This window comes from Myodes glareolus, chromosome 8, assembly GCF_982192425.1.
Source record: "Myodes glareolus chromosome 8, mMyoGla1.1, whole genome shotgun sequence".
In the NCBI taxonomy this organism is placed as follows: Eukaryota; Metazoa; Chordata; class Mammalia; order Rodentia; family Cricetidae; genus Myodes; species Myodes glareolus.
Genome location: NC_142033.1, coordinates 106516585 through 106533244, shown reverse-complemented (window position 1 = coordinate 106533244; position 16660 = coordinate 106516585). Strand labels below are relative to the sequence as shown.

Sequence of the window (16660 nt, the reverse complement as noted above, 5' to 3'; positions counted from 1 at the left end):
GGAACAAAATGTAGAAATCCTTCCATCCATGAAATTCCATAGCTAGAGAGCCTTCTTGTGAGGATCCTGGGGAATCACACTTGGAAAAATGAATAGCATCTGCCATAATTATTAACTAAGATTGGGTTTAATTTTACAAAATCCACAAAATCACAAAGGGGAAATTATTTTATGTATGTTCTCTGGAGAAGAAGCTAAGCCTCAAATAATCAGAAGATATCACAATGTGATTCTTGTATATAGTGATTACAGAAAGAAATAATATTAGCTCTCTACAAGTTTTAAGACGAAACCAAGGAACCAAAATATGTTTATGGTAGAAGCCCCATACAGACACAGATCTCAAAGGTGGCATAATGAACTGGGTGGTGGTGGCACACGCCTGTAACCTCAGCACTCAGGAGGCAGAGGCAGCAGATCTTTGTGAGTTTGAGGCCAACCTGGTCTACCAGAGCGAGTTCCCAGACAGGCTCCAAAGTTACAGAGAAACCCTGTCTTGAATCACCCCACCCCCAAAGAAGAAAAAAGGTGGCATAATGAAACATCAATTATAGTCCAGTTATCAAATAAGAGACACATATACCCTTCTCACCATGGATATCTATTCTTTTCTCTTTATTAAGTTATTTTACTATACATACCAGTCACAGTTTCTTTGTCCTCATTTCTTTTCATAATCTTCAATCCTCTTTCCTACATCCTACATTCACCTTCCTCCTTTCTGAGAGAACCAGGACTACCTTGTCAATGAATAAATTATGGTATATCAAGATGAGTTTTAAGAAAGCCCCTTTGTCAACTTTATATTGGTTTATGAAAAGCTTTTCACAAGGGGAAAAAAGCTAATTTACTAAGAATCTAGAGAAAACATTCACCTTTAGTTACCAATGGCATAAAATATGTGTGAGTACATGTGCTTGTGAGCATTGGTATCACTTTGTTGTCTTCCATACATGTGCTTATGTACATGTGTCCATTCAGTGAATTATTAGTTCAGTGTGTATTATTCTGTCCTTCGGTGTGTGGTGGTATTTTTTCATATGGGAACATTTATTCACTCACCAATTTTGTCCTCTTATTTTCGTCCTGCCTTTGGGGTCAAGTTCACATAATGAGGAGAGTAAGAAGCTCACTTTTCTTCCTTTGAGTTACAAGGAGCTGATTGAGACAGGGGCACAAAAGTAGTGTGTTCATTCTGGAAATATGAGAATACATCTATGTGTTCATCAGTATACCAAAATGGCATAGTGATGCCTTTGCTTATGTGTGTGCTAGATTGTAGTCATAGTATTTAACTGTGCAGTAAGGGGAATAATATAGTTACAAGTCAGAAAGAGGCTTTAATAAACTAAAAGAAGATATAGTTTGAGGGCATGAGTCAGTGTGGTTGGCTTAGAATGTGGAAGTTTAGTACATAGTGACAGACAATTAGGTCATAATGGTTACCTGTTAGCCACAGCAGAATACTCTCTGCTCATATCATGGGCTCAAAAAGCAGAGAACAGCTGAGAAGCAGTGGTATACTGGAGTACTTTAAGGTTCCAAGGTGTGTGCCATTGAACACCTTTTAATATCCACCCACATTGAAGGTGAGTTTCCAAATCAGACCTTGGATAAATCCTTGGAAAGTGCCAAACAATGGTAACTATTACCTAATGCAAGGTTTCCTAATTTCTCTGAATACAGTCTGTGAAATAGCTGACAAAAGACTGTTTTTATTTGATGTCTTCATCCAAGACAAGCAAATTTCTGGATTGTGACACTTAAGAACTCAATGTTACTCACAAAAGGGTAAGTTTTTCATTCTTACCTGTATTCAGCAAAGTCTCACACCATTTCATAGATGAGACTGAGGTTGATGAAGGATGTGATTTTCTTGAATTTGGTTGCTGCCTAGGATAGTCTATCTGAAGGTATTTAAATTCTTTGAACCACAGTGTCACTACCACCTGGGAAAATTGAATTCAGTCTATGTTATGTTGAGCCCGGGGTCCTGAAAAAATAGCCCAGCTCCTCTACTCCTCACCATGACAGGATGTCTCTGTTGCATACTGAGAGGTCTTAGACACTGCCTCTCATCCCACTGTCAACGGATTTCTATATGAGGCTACTATACTATTCACCACCCAAGGATGTACTCCCTTTTATATTTTTTATATATGATCTCTGAGCATTGGGGAGGCACCAATTTCATTAGAGGAATGTTTGAGCTAAATAGAAAGGATAATCCTGTATAATTTTTTAACCCATCAGTATTTCATTGACGCAAACTGTGAAAATCACATTTGGTTAGAATAATTTAAGAAAGTAGGGTTTCTTTGGAAAGAAGGTAAGACAGATGGTGTTTTTCAACTATGAACAAAATGAGTGAAACTAGGCAAGAGCAGCTTGATTCTCTAGGTAAAATATACTGCATAGCTGAATTGTTTTTACTGATGTGTAGGAGGAGGAGGACCTGCTTGTTCATCCCGGCCACCTGGCTAGCTTAGACCTGAAATAACCATGCGGAAACTGTATTATTTTAGTCAAAACTCAAAGCAATCAGGGGAACACATTTTGACTATTTTTGGATGGTACTCAGATTGAAAGAACAAAAACAAGTTTGCGTCTTTCTGTCTTTAAATTGTTAATTAAAGCTTATTTCCAACAAGTGCACCTTGTTTTATGGGTTGTAAAGTTTCAGGCATCAGGCAGGCTCTTTCACACATTAGAGTATACATTTAAAATATTGTCACTTGGGCTAGAGAGATAGCAAAATGGACCTGAGTTTAGATCCCAACACCCACATTGAGCGGCTCACATACACCTGCAGCTCAAGCTCCAGAGAACCCAAACACTCTCTTCCGGTCTTTGTTCTCATGTACACATAACCACATCATTTATTTCATTTATTTATTTTTTTTTAAATTTTGGGTGAGGGCTGGCTGGAGAGATGACTCAGTGGTTAAGAACACTTGTTGCTATAGCTCAATAAAAACAATTTTAAAAAATAAATTAAAAATTAAATTCCTTTCATAGAACATTCATGATCTCTTTTCTCACTAATTTTTGTTACATAAACTAATATATATTATATATAAAAGAAATTATACTTGTATATATATAATATTTTATGTAGCAATTTTAAATCCATATATGTTTTGATATATGTATATTAATATGCATTCCTATACAAATATATATTACTTTCTTGTTTATTTGTCCCTCCTAATTTTGGCATTCTTTATTTCTTCTTACTTGCCTCCCTACCTCCTCCATGATCTACCAGTCCATGCAATTCCTTTTCAAAAATGATCATATTTTATGTAATGGGGCTTTCTCTCTGCTTTTCTTTCTTTGTTTTTTTAAATAAGTTCTCTCTTTCATTTATTGTTTCTTTGTCTCTTTCTTTTTATTTATTTATTCATTTTGTCTTAATTCAGATGTTTTTTTGTAAATGTCCCACTTAGGGAGAGCTGAAGATTAAGTTAATATATACATTATATGTCAGAAACTATTTTTAAAAGCTAACATTCTGCAGTATTCTCTAAATATGTTGAATACTGAGAGGCTTTCAGCATTGCTTCATACAATAGGCCACCTATTAATGTACTTCTTTATAAATTTTACAATATATATGTACATACACACACATATATATATATATAAATATATTTGAATTTATTTATATACAAATGTGTGTGTGTGTGTGTGTGTGTGTGTGTGTGTGTGTGTGGTTTCTGATCGATGGGGTGGTATGTCGTCACCAGAGGAGTGTTTTTTGGAAAATATTTCTGTACTATCTGTAAACAAAACAATGTTCTATTGACTGATGCTGTGAGAAGGATTTATGTCTAGAATTAGCAATAGGAGTGGGCTCTTTATGGTAGCCAGTTAAGGGGTAGTATGTTTTGCAACATTGATCCAATTGATTGAAACTCGACAAAAGGAGCTTCACTTTCTTGTTAAAATGCTTTCCCAAAAGAGATTTTTTATTTATATACTCAGCACTATTCTTATCCCCCTTGAAGGATTTGAATTCAATTTAAACTTCATTCTTTGGGAGAAGATATGTGTTCTTTATGTTCTTGAAGTCTAGGTTTACTTAAATCTACTTACCAAAGTGAACAGTGGAGTTTCCAGTGCATGTATGAACAGCTCTAAAATTTTTGACCATGAAGATACAGCTATTTCCCATTTACTTTTGTGGACAGTTTTAACAGAAAGACAAAATTATAGCCATCCAGGCATTTATATATGACTATTGGACAAGGAACAAACTTGCCTGAGCTTCCTTACTCTTTTCTCCCAATAGAACATGGAGACTTTACCTACATAGAGCAACATACAGTATCCCTGGGTCCTTCTGGACTCGCTAAATCCTCCATTGATTATTGTGGTGGTCTCAAAGGTCCCTGTTATTTTGGTCTTTAACATTAAAGTTGAGGGCACACTGTTCTTTTGTTCAAAGTGAGAATTGTTTATTTTTGGAAGTTATTATGTGATTATGTTTTTTCTCCCAATTTTGTGGATGTAAATCTTCCAGAGGTTCTCCTCGTCTCTTCCTTTGTTGACTGAACTCGGGAGCTCTCATGGTTTCCTGGAGAACTTTTCTGTGAAGAGAGGGAGATACAGAGAAAAAAGAAAAAAAAATGTATCATTAACAATAAGAGAAATATGTTTTCACACAAAAAATGGATTTTTGTGGTTATATGACATAAAATACAATATCATCTTCACACCCTAATAAAGAAAATAGACATTATTAAACAATACATCTTTAAAAGGTGTCTAACAATTCTTTTCTTTGAAATTAAGAACAATAATTTGTTAAATTTTTGCATTAGTGAGGTCTAATGGATTTTTCCCACTGATTATGCACATTTCTCAAGTACTAAGCTTCTACTTATTGATCTTCATTTCTCAAAAGACAGGAATCTTGCCCTTATTCTTTATATTAATCCCCAGCTTGTCTGAGATGTAATACACACGGCTACATTTTCTCAACTAGACAGAAAATATGTTGCAACATTACAGAAGAGACCTAGACGGTTACATGGATTCTGTTTCTTCAAAGAGTAAGCTGTTTACCTCAGGGAACTGAAATATCATTATAAAATTTATATCATTAGGAACACTAAGAGAGACAAAATACCCTGGCTAAAAGAAAAGTACGAGTAATGTGTAACTCACTATGGGAAGGTTCATGGTTGTCCTCTAGGAAAGCCAAGAGTAGAACAGTATCTGGGCATAGTACAGAAAACCCAGCCAGAATCCTCAGTTATTCTATGCGGTACTCCCATAGATGTCCACAAGTAACTGTACTCCTTCATAAGAAAGCATTCTCACAAAAATAGTGTGCTAAAAATTATTGAAAAAAATTCTTAATAAACATGGTAGAATGTTTATTGCATTGAGACTAGCAAGGTTTATGGAATAATAGCAAACTAATAGAAAACAAAGCACTAGTTCATTTGACGGTTCCAATATTAATTTAACAAGGTGTTGTTTTGGCTGAAAACAGTAATTAAGTAATTTCCCTTGATACCTAAGCCTAACTTCATTGAAGCCTAGGAGAAATTGAGAGTTGTATTTTTCTTCTCCCCTAACCTTGTTTATAAGACATAAATCTACACCCCTTTTGCACTTTTTAAGGAACAGAAAAGATAAAAGCTCTCAATGACACCTTTCTGCTCATCTCAGCAGCACATACACTAAAACTGGAATAATACTGAGAAGATTACCATGTCCCCTCCATAAGGACGACACACAAATTAATGAAGCATTTCATATTTACTAACAAAAAACCCTCTCAGCATCATTGGGGATGAATTATAAAAAGTGTTTGAAGATACCATGGAGATCAGATTTGTCCTCAAGGATGGGAAGAGTGAGGGATTGCTCATATTGAATTTAAGACAGAAGCTGATGTAAAAGAAAATTATGAAGAAAAGTAGGGGGCAGAAATTGATAGACAATGTGTTTCACTTTACAACCCTGTAGAGAAAGGATAAAGCCTTCTACTGCCATACCACTCTGAACACGCCCAATATCGTCTGATCTTGGAAGCTCAGCAGGGTCAGGCATGGTTAGTACTTGGATGGGGGAAAGGACAAAAGCAAGAGAGAGCTGGAAAGAGTAGCACTTGGAGTGGTGAATCAGAAACTTTGGTTGATGTAACGTTTTCGACAATGCAACAGAAGAAACTCTTCATAAAGTATCTGAGTAAGCAACTTTTATCAAAGTGCCCATAATTCAAAGAGCAAATTTAAAGGGCATGCATTTATTGAATCTGTTTCATTTGAAGATGTTAAAGAACCTATAAACTTCTGGAATAAATTGGAAATAAAGGGCAGAAGAATCAGGTTGGAGTTACAAGGAACCGGGGCATTGCCTATTGCAAGAAGTCAGCCACCCAAACCTCTGTTTGTCAAAGGTCTGTCAGAGCATACCACTGAAGAGGTCTTTAAAGAATCATTTAAGGGTTCTGTTCAAACAAGAATAGTCACTGATTGGAAACTGGTTCATCCAAAGAGTTTGATTTTGTAGGGTTCAATATTGAGGAAGACACAAAAGCTACCAAGGAGGCCAGAGAAGATGGAGAGAGAAGCCGATGGAAACAAACATGGGACTGGGCCAAACCTAAAGGTGAAGCTGACTTTGGTTGTCTATATGGAGGCAGAGGAGGTTTTGGAGGCTGAGGAAGGGGTCTAGGAGGAATAGGAAGGTTTGCTGGAAGCCACAGACTTTGGAAGTCTAGGAGGATTCCCAGGTGGTAGAGGAGTCAGAGAGACTTCAAATCACCAGGAAAGAAGATAAAGTTTGAACAGTTTCTTCAACCCCACTTGTTTCCTCTTTGTTTGAAAGAAAGGACTCTGGGGTTTTCCTCTGTTACCATGCTGTGACAGAGCCTTGTGAGAACATTCCAATACAGTATGTAGCCATGTGGTCTATTTGAAATCCCTACAGATAACATTTCAAAAGAGATACCCTGTTAGATTTGACCAGCTATTCATATAAACTTCTAAAAATAAGTGATAGAGCTAACCCTTACCTGTACATTTTGAGTATATGTTGCTTCATCCCATGTACGAAAACATTTTTTCCTACAAATATTTTTCTTTTTTGCTTTCATTGGGAGCTATAAAGAAATATTTTAGTGGAATGGCTTTGAGTTTCTCTTCATTTAATTTGGGAGCATGGGGGTGGGGTAGGGGTAGGGGTGGGGCTGGGGGAAGGGGAGAGGTGGAGAGGGAAGAAAGAAGGGAAAGACTGGAGAGAGCTTGTGGGAATGGGAGGGTGGAGATGGAGGAAGGGCGGATATAGGAGCAGGGAAGAAGATATCTACATTAAGAGAGCCATTTTAGGGTTGGCAATAAACTTGGCTCTAGAGGAGATCCCAGGTGTCCACAGGGGTGTCCCCACCTAAGTCCTTGGGCAGCAGAGGAGAGGGTGCCTGAACTGGCCTTGCCCCACTATCACACTGATGATTATCTCGAATATCACCATAGAATCTTCATCCAGTGATGGATGGAGATAGAGACAGAGACCGTCATCAGAGCAACGGACTGAGCTCCCAAGGTCCAGTTGAAAGGCAAAAGGAGGCAAAAGATGAGCAAGGAAGTCAGGACCGCGAGGGGTTGTTCCATCCACTGATTCTGTGTGCCTGTAATAATGGGAGCTCACCAAATCCAGCTGGACCGGGACTGAATGAGCATGCGATCAAACCAGACTCTCTGAATGTGGCTGAAAGTGGGGGCTGACTGAGAAGTCATTGATAAAGGCACTGGGACTTGTTTTTACTGCATGTACTGGCTTTTTGGGATCGTAATCTATTTGGATGCACAACTTCCTAGGCCTGGATATAAGGGGGAGAGCCTTGGACTTCCCACAGGGCAGGGTTTCCTGCTCTCTCTCAAGCAGGGAGGGGGGCGGAAGAGGGTGAATGAGGGAGTGGGAAGGGAATGGGAGAAAGGGAGGAAGTGTAAATTTTTGAATGGAAAAATATCCTCCCCCAAAAAGAAATATTTTATTGTGTGCTTTTTTTGATTCAGTGACTTTAGGGCAAATTAAAAATTCTATCCATTTAAAATAAAGAATGATACTCTAACATGCTCATCAATCTCTTTGATACACTTTGAAGATAGCAAATGACAAATGGCCCCAATCTCTGCTCTGGGGGTAAGTTCCTTTGGGATGTGAAGAGAAAAACATGCTGTTTTTATCATTATATTATCTACCCAATCAATCATCTGGTAACTTGATTCAATACAAAACATTGTATTTTTTTGTAAAATCATCATGTGTCCATTCACCACATGCACAACTGGTATGTGGAGAGGCTGTAAGGAACACTGAATCCCCTGGAAACTGAGTCACAGATGGTTAGGAGTGTCCTCCTTGATCCTTGAGGCCAAAATACTGGATGCAAATAATGTTTACGCTAACCAGCTAAGCTTTCTGCTAGTTTTGTCCTTGGTTCTGCTACAGCCTGGTACATTAGCCTGAGGGATCTATTTTACTTTAAAATGGTAATTTCTCAACCTGCCTCAAAGAAGCTCAGGCGCCAAGGCCCATCTAACCTGTCTGACATTGCCTTAAACCCTCGACCACCTGTCTGGGGAAAAACTCCCACAGAGGCCAGTTTCCCCAGCCCCCTCTGGGTGGGAGGAGTTTTCCTTTACTGGGGCCAAAGGTATTTTAACCCTGGATTTAGTTGAATAAAGGGGCATTCTCTTCTTGAGGATGACTGGAACTCTGTATCTATGTGTGTGCGTCTTATGTTTTAACCCCTAGGACAATATGGAACTCATGGGATGTGGGTGGCGTGGAAGGACCACCTCTACAGATGGAGGCACCGCTAGGATATGAAGAAGAAGCAGCCATGAGTTTCTGGAAAGGTAAACCTATGGGGTCACCCTAAAAGGAAAAAGGTTAGCCAGAAGGGTGTATTGGGATTTTGAAATGTAAGCATCTCTGTTCTTGTTTGGAACTGGGAGGCCTATTGAGGTCAATTGACAGTGCTTTTGGAGAAGCACCAATATTTTAAGGTAGACGGCACCACATGAGGGTTCATTAAGACAGTTTGCTTCTTGAGGTGATATTTTGCCTAATTTTTATGAGAGAATTCAATCCCTGGCTTTGCTAGCATGGGGCTTTAATTTTGGTTGAGGAGAACGGGCTGAGAGAGGATTCAAAAAATATATTTGTAAGTTCTATTAAGAGTTTTTGAGTAACAAAAGAACAGCTTCACAGAGCTTGTCTTTCAGGGAGACTAGAAAGCTCCCATGTATGTTTGAATGTGGGTCACAGGACCGCACTTGGTCATTCACTGTGGCTGAGGTTCTGCAAGGTACACTTAGGAGCAGAGACACAGGCTGCTGTATGGTGCAGGGAGAAGCGCGGGCAGCCGCCAGGCCCTGCCTGTGAGCAGTGGGGCCATTACAGACAGGCCAAGGAGGGTAAAACGCAGCGGTGTGCCAGTACATTCAGCCGCGGGTGCAAACTCGTCCGGAGGCACAGCTGCGCTGATCACACGCAGAAAGGCAACGCAAAAGGCAGTCACATATGCTGGCTCCCTAGCCCAAGGTGGCCAGTGAGCGGCGGGCCACAGGGACCTAGGACAGGGCACAATGGCGGTTGTGGCGGCGCCTGAGCAGACAGATAAAAAGAGAGTGCTAGGCGGCCGAAAAAAGCGACAATAGCAGGCCTTGATGGTACGAAAAATAGTTAAAATCCGCCCGCCAAATCTCAGGTAACAGTTTGCAGCCGGAGGGAGCAGGTCTGTATCCTGCCCCCCCCCCCCCCCCCCCCCCCCCCCCGCTGTGCAGCGCAGCTTTAGCAGTTTAAGTGGAGACTGATAGATTCAAAGGTTTTACAGACCCAAAGAGGTTAGCTAAATCTTGGAATGGTTTGTTGCCTAATTTTCTGTAAATTCAAACTGTGCTAGTTTGCATTTCCACCAGTGGTGGAAGAGTTTCTCTTAAGTACAAGTTATGAGCAATATTTGATCTTAATCATGTTTAAGGGATAAGAGTCAAGAGTTATTTTGATTCACACTTCTCCTATGATTAAAGATGTTATATTTGAGGATTTTTAAAATGTCTTTCAGTCATTTTAAATTTGTCTATTGAGAGTTTTCAGTTTAGGTTTGTTGCATATATTTTAATTTTATTAATTGCTCTTTGGAGGACTAATTTATGGAGTCCTAATATTTTTTATATGGATTGATGACTGACAAAGATTTCCATATCTATAGCCAGATATGTCGATCCTATTAATTATTTCTCTAATGTTGGTGGGAGGCAATGTGCCCCCATAAAGATAATTTTGATAATTCTGTCCAGTTGTGTAAGTGCTCATGTACTGGATCAGATAATAATTTTCTGCCCCTGGAAAAGTTCCAGGCGGATCTGATTCTAAAAGATGTTTTGAGGCTGACCATTCAGCCCAGTTCAAGACCTGCTATGATGGTGCAGGCCAATAAAAAATAATGTTTTGAGGTTGGCTAATTCAGGCCAATATTTAGGCCGGTTGAAGTGACACAGGCCAATAGAATTTGCTCCTTGGAGACAGAGACCTACAGATCTCTATGTGTCCAAGCTTGCTTGGTTGTAGTATAGATCCTAAACAGCTAAGCACATTGCTCCCAGAGACTGACGAGGGGCGCCAATTTCAATGGCGCACGCAGGCAGGATTGGCCTCAACTAGCGTCTGACAAGGTCCAGGTCATGTACTGATGTACATGGTCCGGACTGGGTTTTGATTTGGGGAAGAGAAGCGGTTTTTGTGTGTTTCCACAGGATGCAAAGCACCCCGTCCCTGAATGTCTGGTGTGGACCGTGGATTCATCTGTCCAGAGGCCTGAGGACAAAGCCTCTGCTATGGAACTGTCTGACCTGATTGCTGCGGAGCTGGCGGGTTCCTAAAAAGTGATCCAGCTCCTACCCTTGTTCTATCAGTTATTGCTGTACTGTTATTGCTGTACATTGCTATATTGTTATTGCTGTACAATTGCTGTACTGCTGGATTTCCCCTTGATTTGTCAGTTATTGCTTGCTATCAGTTTTTCTTATCTTGTCAGCTATTTCTGCTGAGCACTATGGGTATCTTCAAGGCAGGTTACAAAATGCCATGGTTGTTCAAATTAAGAATTTGGAAACTGAGGTTAATCTTGACAGATTGGACATGGTTTTTTGACCTTGCTGGTCACAGAATAGGATTTTTACTGTTTTTCATGGTCCCTGAAATACAAAATTTACTAATTGGCTGTCATTTATTCTAGTTAGCTTCCCAGGGACCTTACACCAGTGCTATTGAGACCTTACTTAAAGGGGCTCTATTCTGAGCAGAGTTTTCAGGATTGTGCCAAAGCACAATCTCCTTTGGAAATGCTTGTATATGCTGGAGCATGACATTCATGATCTCATGAAGCCGGAGTCAGGACTACTCAGGTCAAGTCCTTTTGGCATTCGCCTCAAAATATCTTTCAGCATAATCTGGCTGGACTCAATGTATGACTAGTAACCAAAGACAGGTAAGGATTGAATGGAGGAGATTCTGACCTAAGACAGAAAGGTATTTTGACCTGGAATACTTTTTCCACGACGGGTAAAGAGTCTGCCTGGCCATCACCACCTAAGACAAGGTGCTAGTCATCATATTTTATATAAAAGGGGGACTTGTGGGACCCTGTCCTCCTTGATCCTTGAGGCCAAAATACTGGATGCAAATAATGTTTACGCTAACCAGCTAAGCTTCCTGCTAGTTCCGTCCTTGGTTCTGCTACAGCCTGGTATATTAGCCTGAGAGATCTATTTTACTTTAAAATGGTAATTTCTCAACCTGCCTCAAAGAAGCTCAGGCGCCAAGGCCCATCTAACCTGTCTGACATTGCCTTAAACCCTCGACCACCTGCCTGGGGAAAAACTCCCACAGAGGCCAGTTTCCCCAGCCCCCTCTGGGTGGGAGGAGTTTTCCTTTACTGGGGCCAAAGGTATTTTAACCCTGGATTTAGTTGAATAAAGGGGCATTCTCTTCTTGAGGATGACTGGAACTCTGTATCTATGTGTGTGCGTCTTATGTTTTAACCCCTAGGACAATATGGAACTCGTGGGATGTGGGTGGCGTGGAAGGACGACCCCTACATAGGAGCACTCATGTGAGTGTGAAGGATCAATCTCAAGTCTTCAAGCACAGTTATGCTCCTAACTTTGAGCCATCTATCCAATCAAAGGAACACATCCTTAACAAGAGCCAAACATGTATTTGTTCCAGGCAAAATCAGTTATGTACCCACCACCTTCTTCCCCTTACCTCCTACTCACAGATGAAATGAAGACATGACTTTAAAGTAAGAGGCTATAACAAACATTAATACTGAGAGTGACTCTCCCTGGCAGTCACAATGAGGACATGAGCTGAACAACTTAAAGAATACATTAATTTACTACATTAATTTACACTATATGTAATATGAGCTGAACAAAGACAGCAATAGACATGCTAAAGGGGGATTTGAAAAGTTCATGAGTATTCCACCCTATATAAAGTCCTTCAGTAGACTAAGAATACCTTGCTCAGCCTTGATATAGGATGAGGGGTGGGGCACAGGCTTGGTCCTGCCCTAAGTTGTTGCGCCAGACTTTGTTGACTTCCGAAGGATGTCTTTACCCACTCTGGGGAATTGATGGAAGGTGGGAATAAGGGGGATGTAGGGAGGTGGGAGAAGGGAAGGGAGGGGGAACTGTGATTGGTTTGTTAAATGAAAAGTATATTTTTTAAAGTAAAAATGTGAAAAAAGAAAATAAAAAAGAATTTATAAGAGAGGCATAAATGATCTTTTTTCTATTTTTTTTTATTTTCAATACATCCTGAGTACAGATTTTCACTCCTTTCACTCCTTCATGCTTCCCCCATCCTACCTTCCCCAGATCCACTTCTCCTCCTCTGTTTTTTTTTTCAGAAAAGAGCAGACCTCCCTGGGAAATCAACTGAACATGGTATAATAAACCATTCTATCAAGGCTGAGCAAGGCAACCCAGTATGAGGAAGAGGGTCCCAGGGGCAGGCAAAAGAGTCAAGAGATATATCTTCCCACTCCAACTGCTAGGAGTCCTACAGAAACATAAAGCTAATACCCATAGCATATATGTAGATGATCTAGTGTAGTCCTACGCTGGAGAGATGGTTCTTCACTTAAGAACACTGGCTGCTTTTCCTCAGGACCCAGTTTCAATTCCCAGTGCCAACATTGGGTAGATAACAGGAAATCTGACACTTTCTTCTGGTGACTGCAGACACCTGCAGTCACATGCACATATCCACACATCTATATGTAATTAAAATGAAAAAGTCTTAAAAGGAAGAACCCATTCAGAAATGATATTATAAGGACAAGATTCTTCCCATTCAGTGTTCCGGTTTGTAGCTCAACAAATTCATTTTAAAAAGTTTCTTTCGAAAAGAAAAAGCCCATGAAGACAGAACCTGCAGAGTGGCCTTCTCAAAAGGGATCACACAAAGAAGTGTTTTCAGTTCAAGATACAGGCACTCAGAGGCTGCTATAATGTTTGTAAAGAAGATTTAGAGTTTATCTTGAGCTGGTCTCAAAATTTTTGGTCATGTACATGATTTTGCATTTGCCAGAATATAAAATAAGAGTTATGGGGCCACCAAAATTTTCACCAGAGTTCCAGAGAAAAGGAGATAAGGCCAGTCACTGAGGACCAGGTTTGGATTCCCAGCTCAGAGGAGTTCACTCTGCAGCTGTGAATGTGAATCCAAAGTGCCAGTGAGGATTCCAGAATGTTAGAGATGCTTCAAATATATGATGTCTACTAAGGAGAGCTGCAGGCACTGTGTGGAAACAGCTGGAGAAACACTACATGCTTTCATTCGACAACACCAGGGATGGAGGTGTGGATTCTTAGGTGCACTTGAGTGCCGATACTGCTGCCTTGGGGTCCACACTCCAGATCTGAAGCTGAGGAGTCTGATCCTTGTTTTATCAGGTTTCATTATTGTTTGGTCTGGACTGTTCTTTCTCTCTTCTTGCTTCTTGTTCTTGAAATGGGAGAGTTTATACCATATCATTGTACACTGGGAATGTGTAATTTGTATTGACTTTACCAAAAGTCTCAAAGGAGACTTTGATATTTTGAGTAGTGTAAGACTCTGGATAATTTTCACATTTAACTATACACATTTTAATCATGAGATGACCATGATTCCATGGTGTCCAAGAGTGGGATGTTGTGTTTTTAATGTGAAATATCCTCTATAGGTTTATAAGCTTGGACATTAACCACCAGCTAAGTGGCACCGATTTCAGAGATTTTGAGACATAGGATACAAAGCTGAATTGGTTCAGTCATAGTCTGCCATTGTCAGATCTTTGAAGATTGTAGTTTTGAACCACTTTGCATTCTACACCTGGCTTAATGATCTGACATTATCTGAAGTGCTCTAGTCCCATGCTTCTGTCACCATGAACTTTCCTATGCCTAAATTGACATAACTGAATCAATCAAACTTGCCTTGTCATGATGGACTCAATCAAACCTCCCCTGTCACAATGGTGGATGCCACTTTAAAGCCATGGGACATGAGCACTCCTTCTTTGTTCAGGTTGCTTCCAGCAGGTATATAGTCACCATGATAAGATGTGTAATTAATACATGCTATTATCTCCCCTCCATCTCCAACTTATTATCATGTGTTTTTATTATGTTGTTTGGGAGATTTTCATCCTATTAAGTTTACAAAAAAGAAAGGGTAAAGAGATGACAGTATTACAGTCCTTGCTCATAAATTTGTCAAGGAAAATTTATCTTACTTTGTTTTTATTTAAAATTAAAGCAATCTATAACAATACTTTGAACAAAAGGAATAAATTATCTACGACATTATCACTGTGACCATCCATGTTAAAAAAGTTTATAAAATCCGTCATTATAAAACGTATTGTGCTTTATTAAGAGAATTATTACATTGAAACCTAAAGAATATAATCCTGAAACTGGATTTTTCCTCTATGATATAGAACTAAGAAAAACAAAAAACTGTACTCAGTCTGCTGAACATTGGAATGAAAACTGACTCTTTGGAACAAAGTCCAGAGTCCACTTCTATATTAGCATGTAAATAATATGGAAGTCAGACAATTTATTTATCTTTGTAGGGCTTGTAATTATGATGTCCTGCCAAATGAGGTCAACCCACCTTGGTTGTTTTGTGCTGTTGTGGTAATTATTGTTGGAATACAAGAACCCTAATTCAGAAAAGGATTGTATTCTTTTAGAGAGTTGTTGCTTCAAGAGCTATTATTTGCTTGAATAAGTTCATGGTCTGGTTAATGTTGACCCAGGCAAGGAATGCTCAACTCACTTTCAAAGACCAAAATAAAGCTTAGTAGATTCCCACAGAGGAAGTGTCATATTGCCAGGTCTCACAATTCTAGTCTTTAGGTATGTGAGAGTACATCTGTGGCCATTAAATTTGTGAGAATTTCTCCTAGCAGCAAATGGAACAGTTCTATGCCAGAGACTCATTTTCTCAGCTTTCAATATGTTTCCTGATTCTTTTCAAGCCAAAATAATATAAAACTCTTTTAACAGGTATCCAAGGCCATTGCTACTCTAATAAAAAAGGACAAATCCCAAATATATAAAAAGGTATCAAAATTCAAGTCAAACATTTTGAAATCCTCCATTAAAGGTATTACATTGTAAAGGATGGCATAGAATCTTTATTAGAACAAAACAACATAACTTTTCCAGATTAATATGTATGTAGCTGAGTTGGGTCTATGCATTATTCGCATACACAATATATATGTGGCCATTTTATAATTTAAGCAGACAGTCTTTTTCTTGTCTTTTTCATTGATGCTTGTTTTTATGAGGGTTCTCTGAAGACTGAACATATATCTTGTGTTTCATTTATTCAAAAATATTTATCACTGAAATATAGCTCTAGGTAGAGCAGATGTTTTCTAGTGTTTATGTATATTTTATTAGGTATGTGACATTTGAAAGAGGTGATGAAATAAGAATAGTCATATTTATTTGATGTGGAAGCTCTGTCATCCTATGATCTTTAAGAGTCAGTTTAGGGAGTGACCTTTTGGGTATCCAGAGGAAACTGCCCACCCAGGGTTATCTCTCTCTCTGAGAGATAACAGCTCTCAACTGTTGAGTCCAACAGCTGAGGTTGGACTTCTCATTTCTGTTTCATGAGTTCACCCCTTATAATAAAGAAAATATAATTGGAATATTTTGGAGTTAGCCTGGGATTCTTTGACCCATGTCCTCACCTTCAACATTTGGCATCCAAATGTGGGTCTTGGGGACTGGTACACCCCCTTTTCAGGACCTCCACAGCTACAGACAATTGCCGCCAGGATCGTTTGACCCACATCCTCCCCTCAAGATTTCTTGCCTAATCTTAGGTAATAAAAATGTGAAAAAGAACAAAAGGTTAGTTTTTAGGAAACTGGAACTGAACAAGGAGTAAAAGTGCTTCCTGAGGGGTGGACACAGATGCTGTACAGAGTCATTGCGATTGAAGGAGAGCATTGAAGAACTGAGAAATTGAGGAATGTTGGGTCAAGAATAGCTTTTGGCATGAGATAATTTCTCCAATGAGGTGCATTGTCAGAGCAACACACCACGGGAAAAGT

The 16660-nt window shown here is 39.4% G+C and overlaps 1 protein-coding gene and 1 non-coding gene across 2 annotated transcripts in view; one reads left to right on the top strand and one right to left on the bottom strand.

Annotated features, from left to right (window-relative positions):
* Positions 1–268: 268 nt before the first annotated feature.
* Positions 269–16660, bottom strand: part of LOC125396627 (leucine zipper protein 2-like) — a 342670-nt gene continuing 326278 nt past the window's right edge. Inside the window, exon 10 of the mRNA XM_048428631.3 lies at positions 269–4592. Within this exon, the coding sequence (XP_048284588.1) occupies positions 4485–4592 (108 nt within the window). The 3' untranslated portion in view covers positions 269–4484. The remainder of the gene's footprint in view (positions 4593–16660) is intronic.
* Positions 5670–5776, top strand: LOC125396647 (U6 spliceosomal RNA). Its single transcript, XR_007230853.3, has one exon. It is a non-coding gene; the product is annotated as a U6 spliceosomal RNA (small nuclear RNA).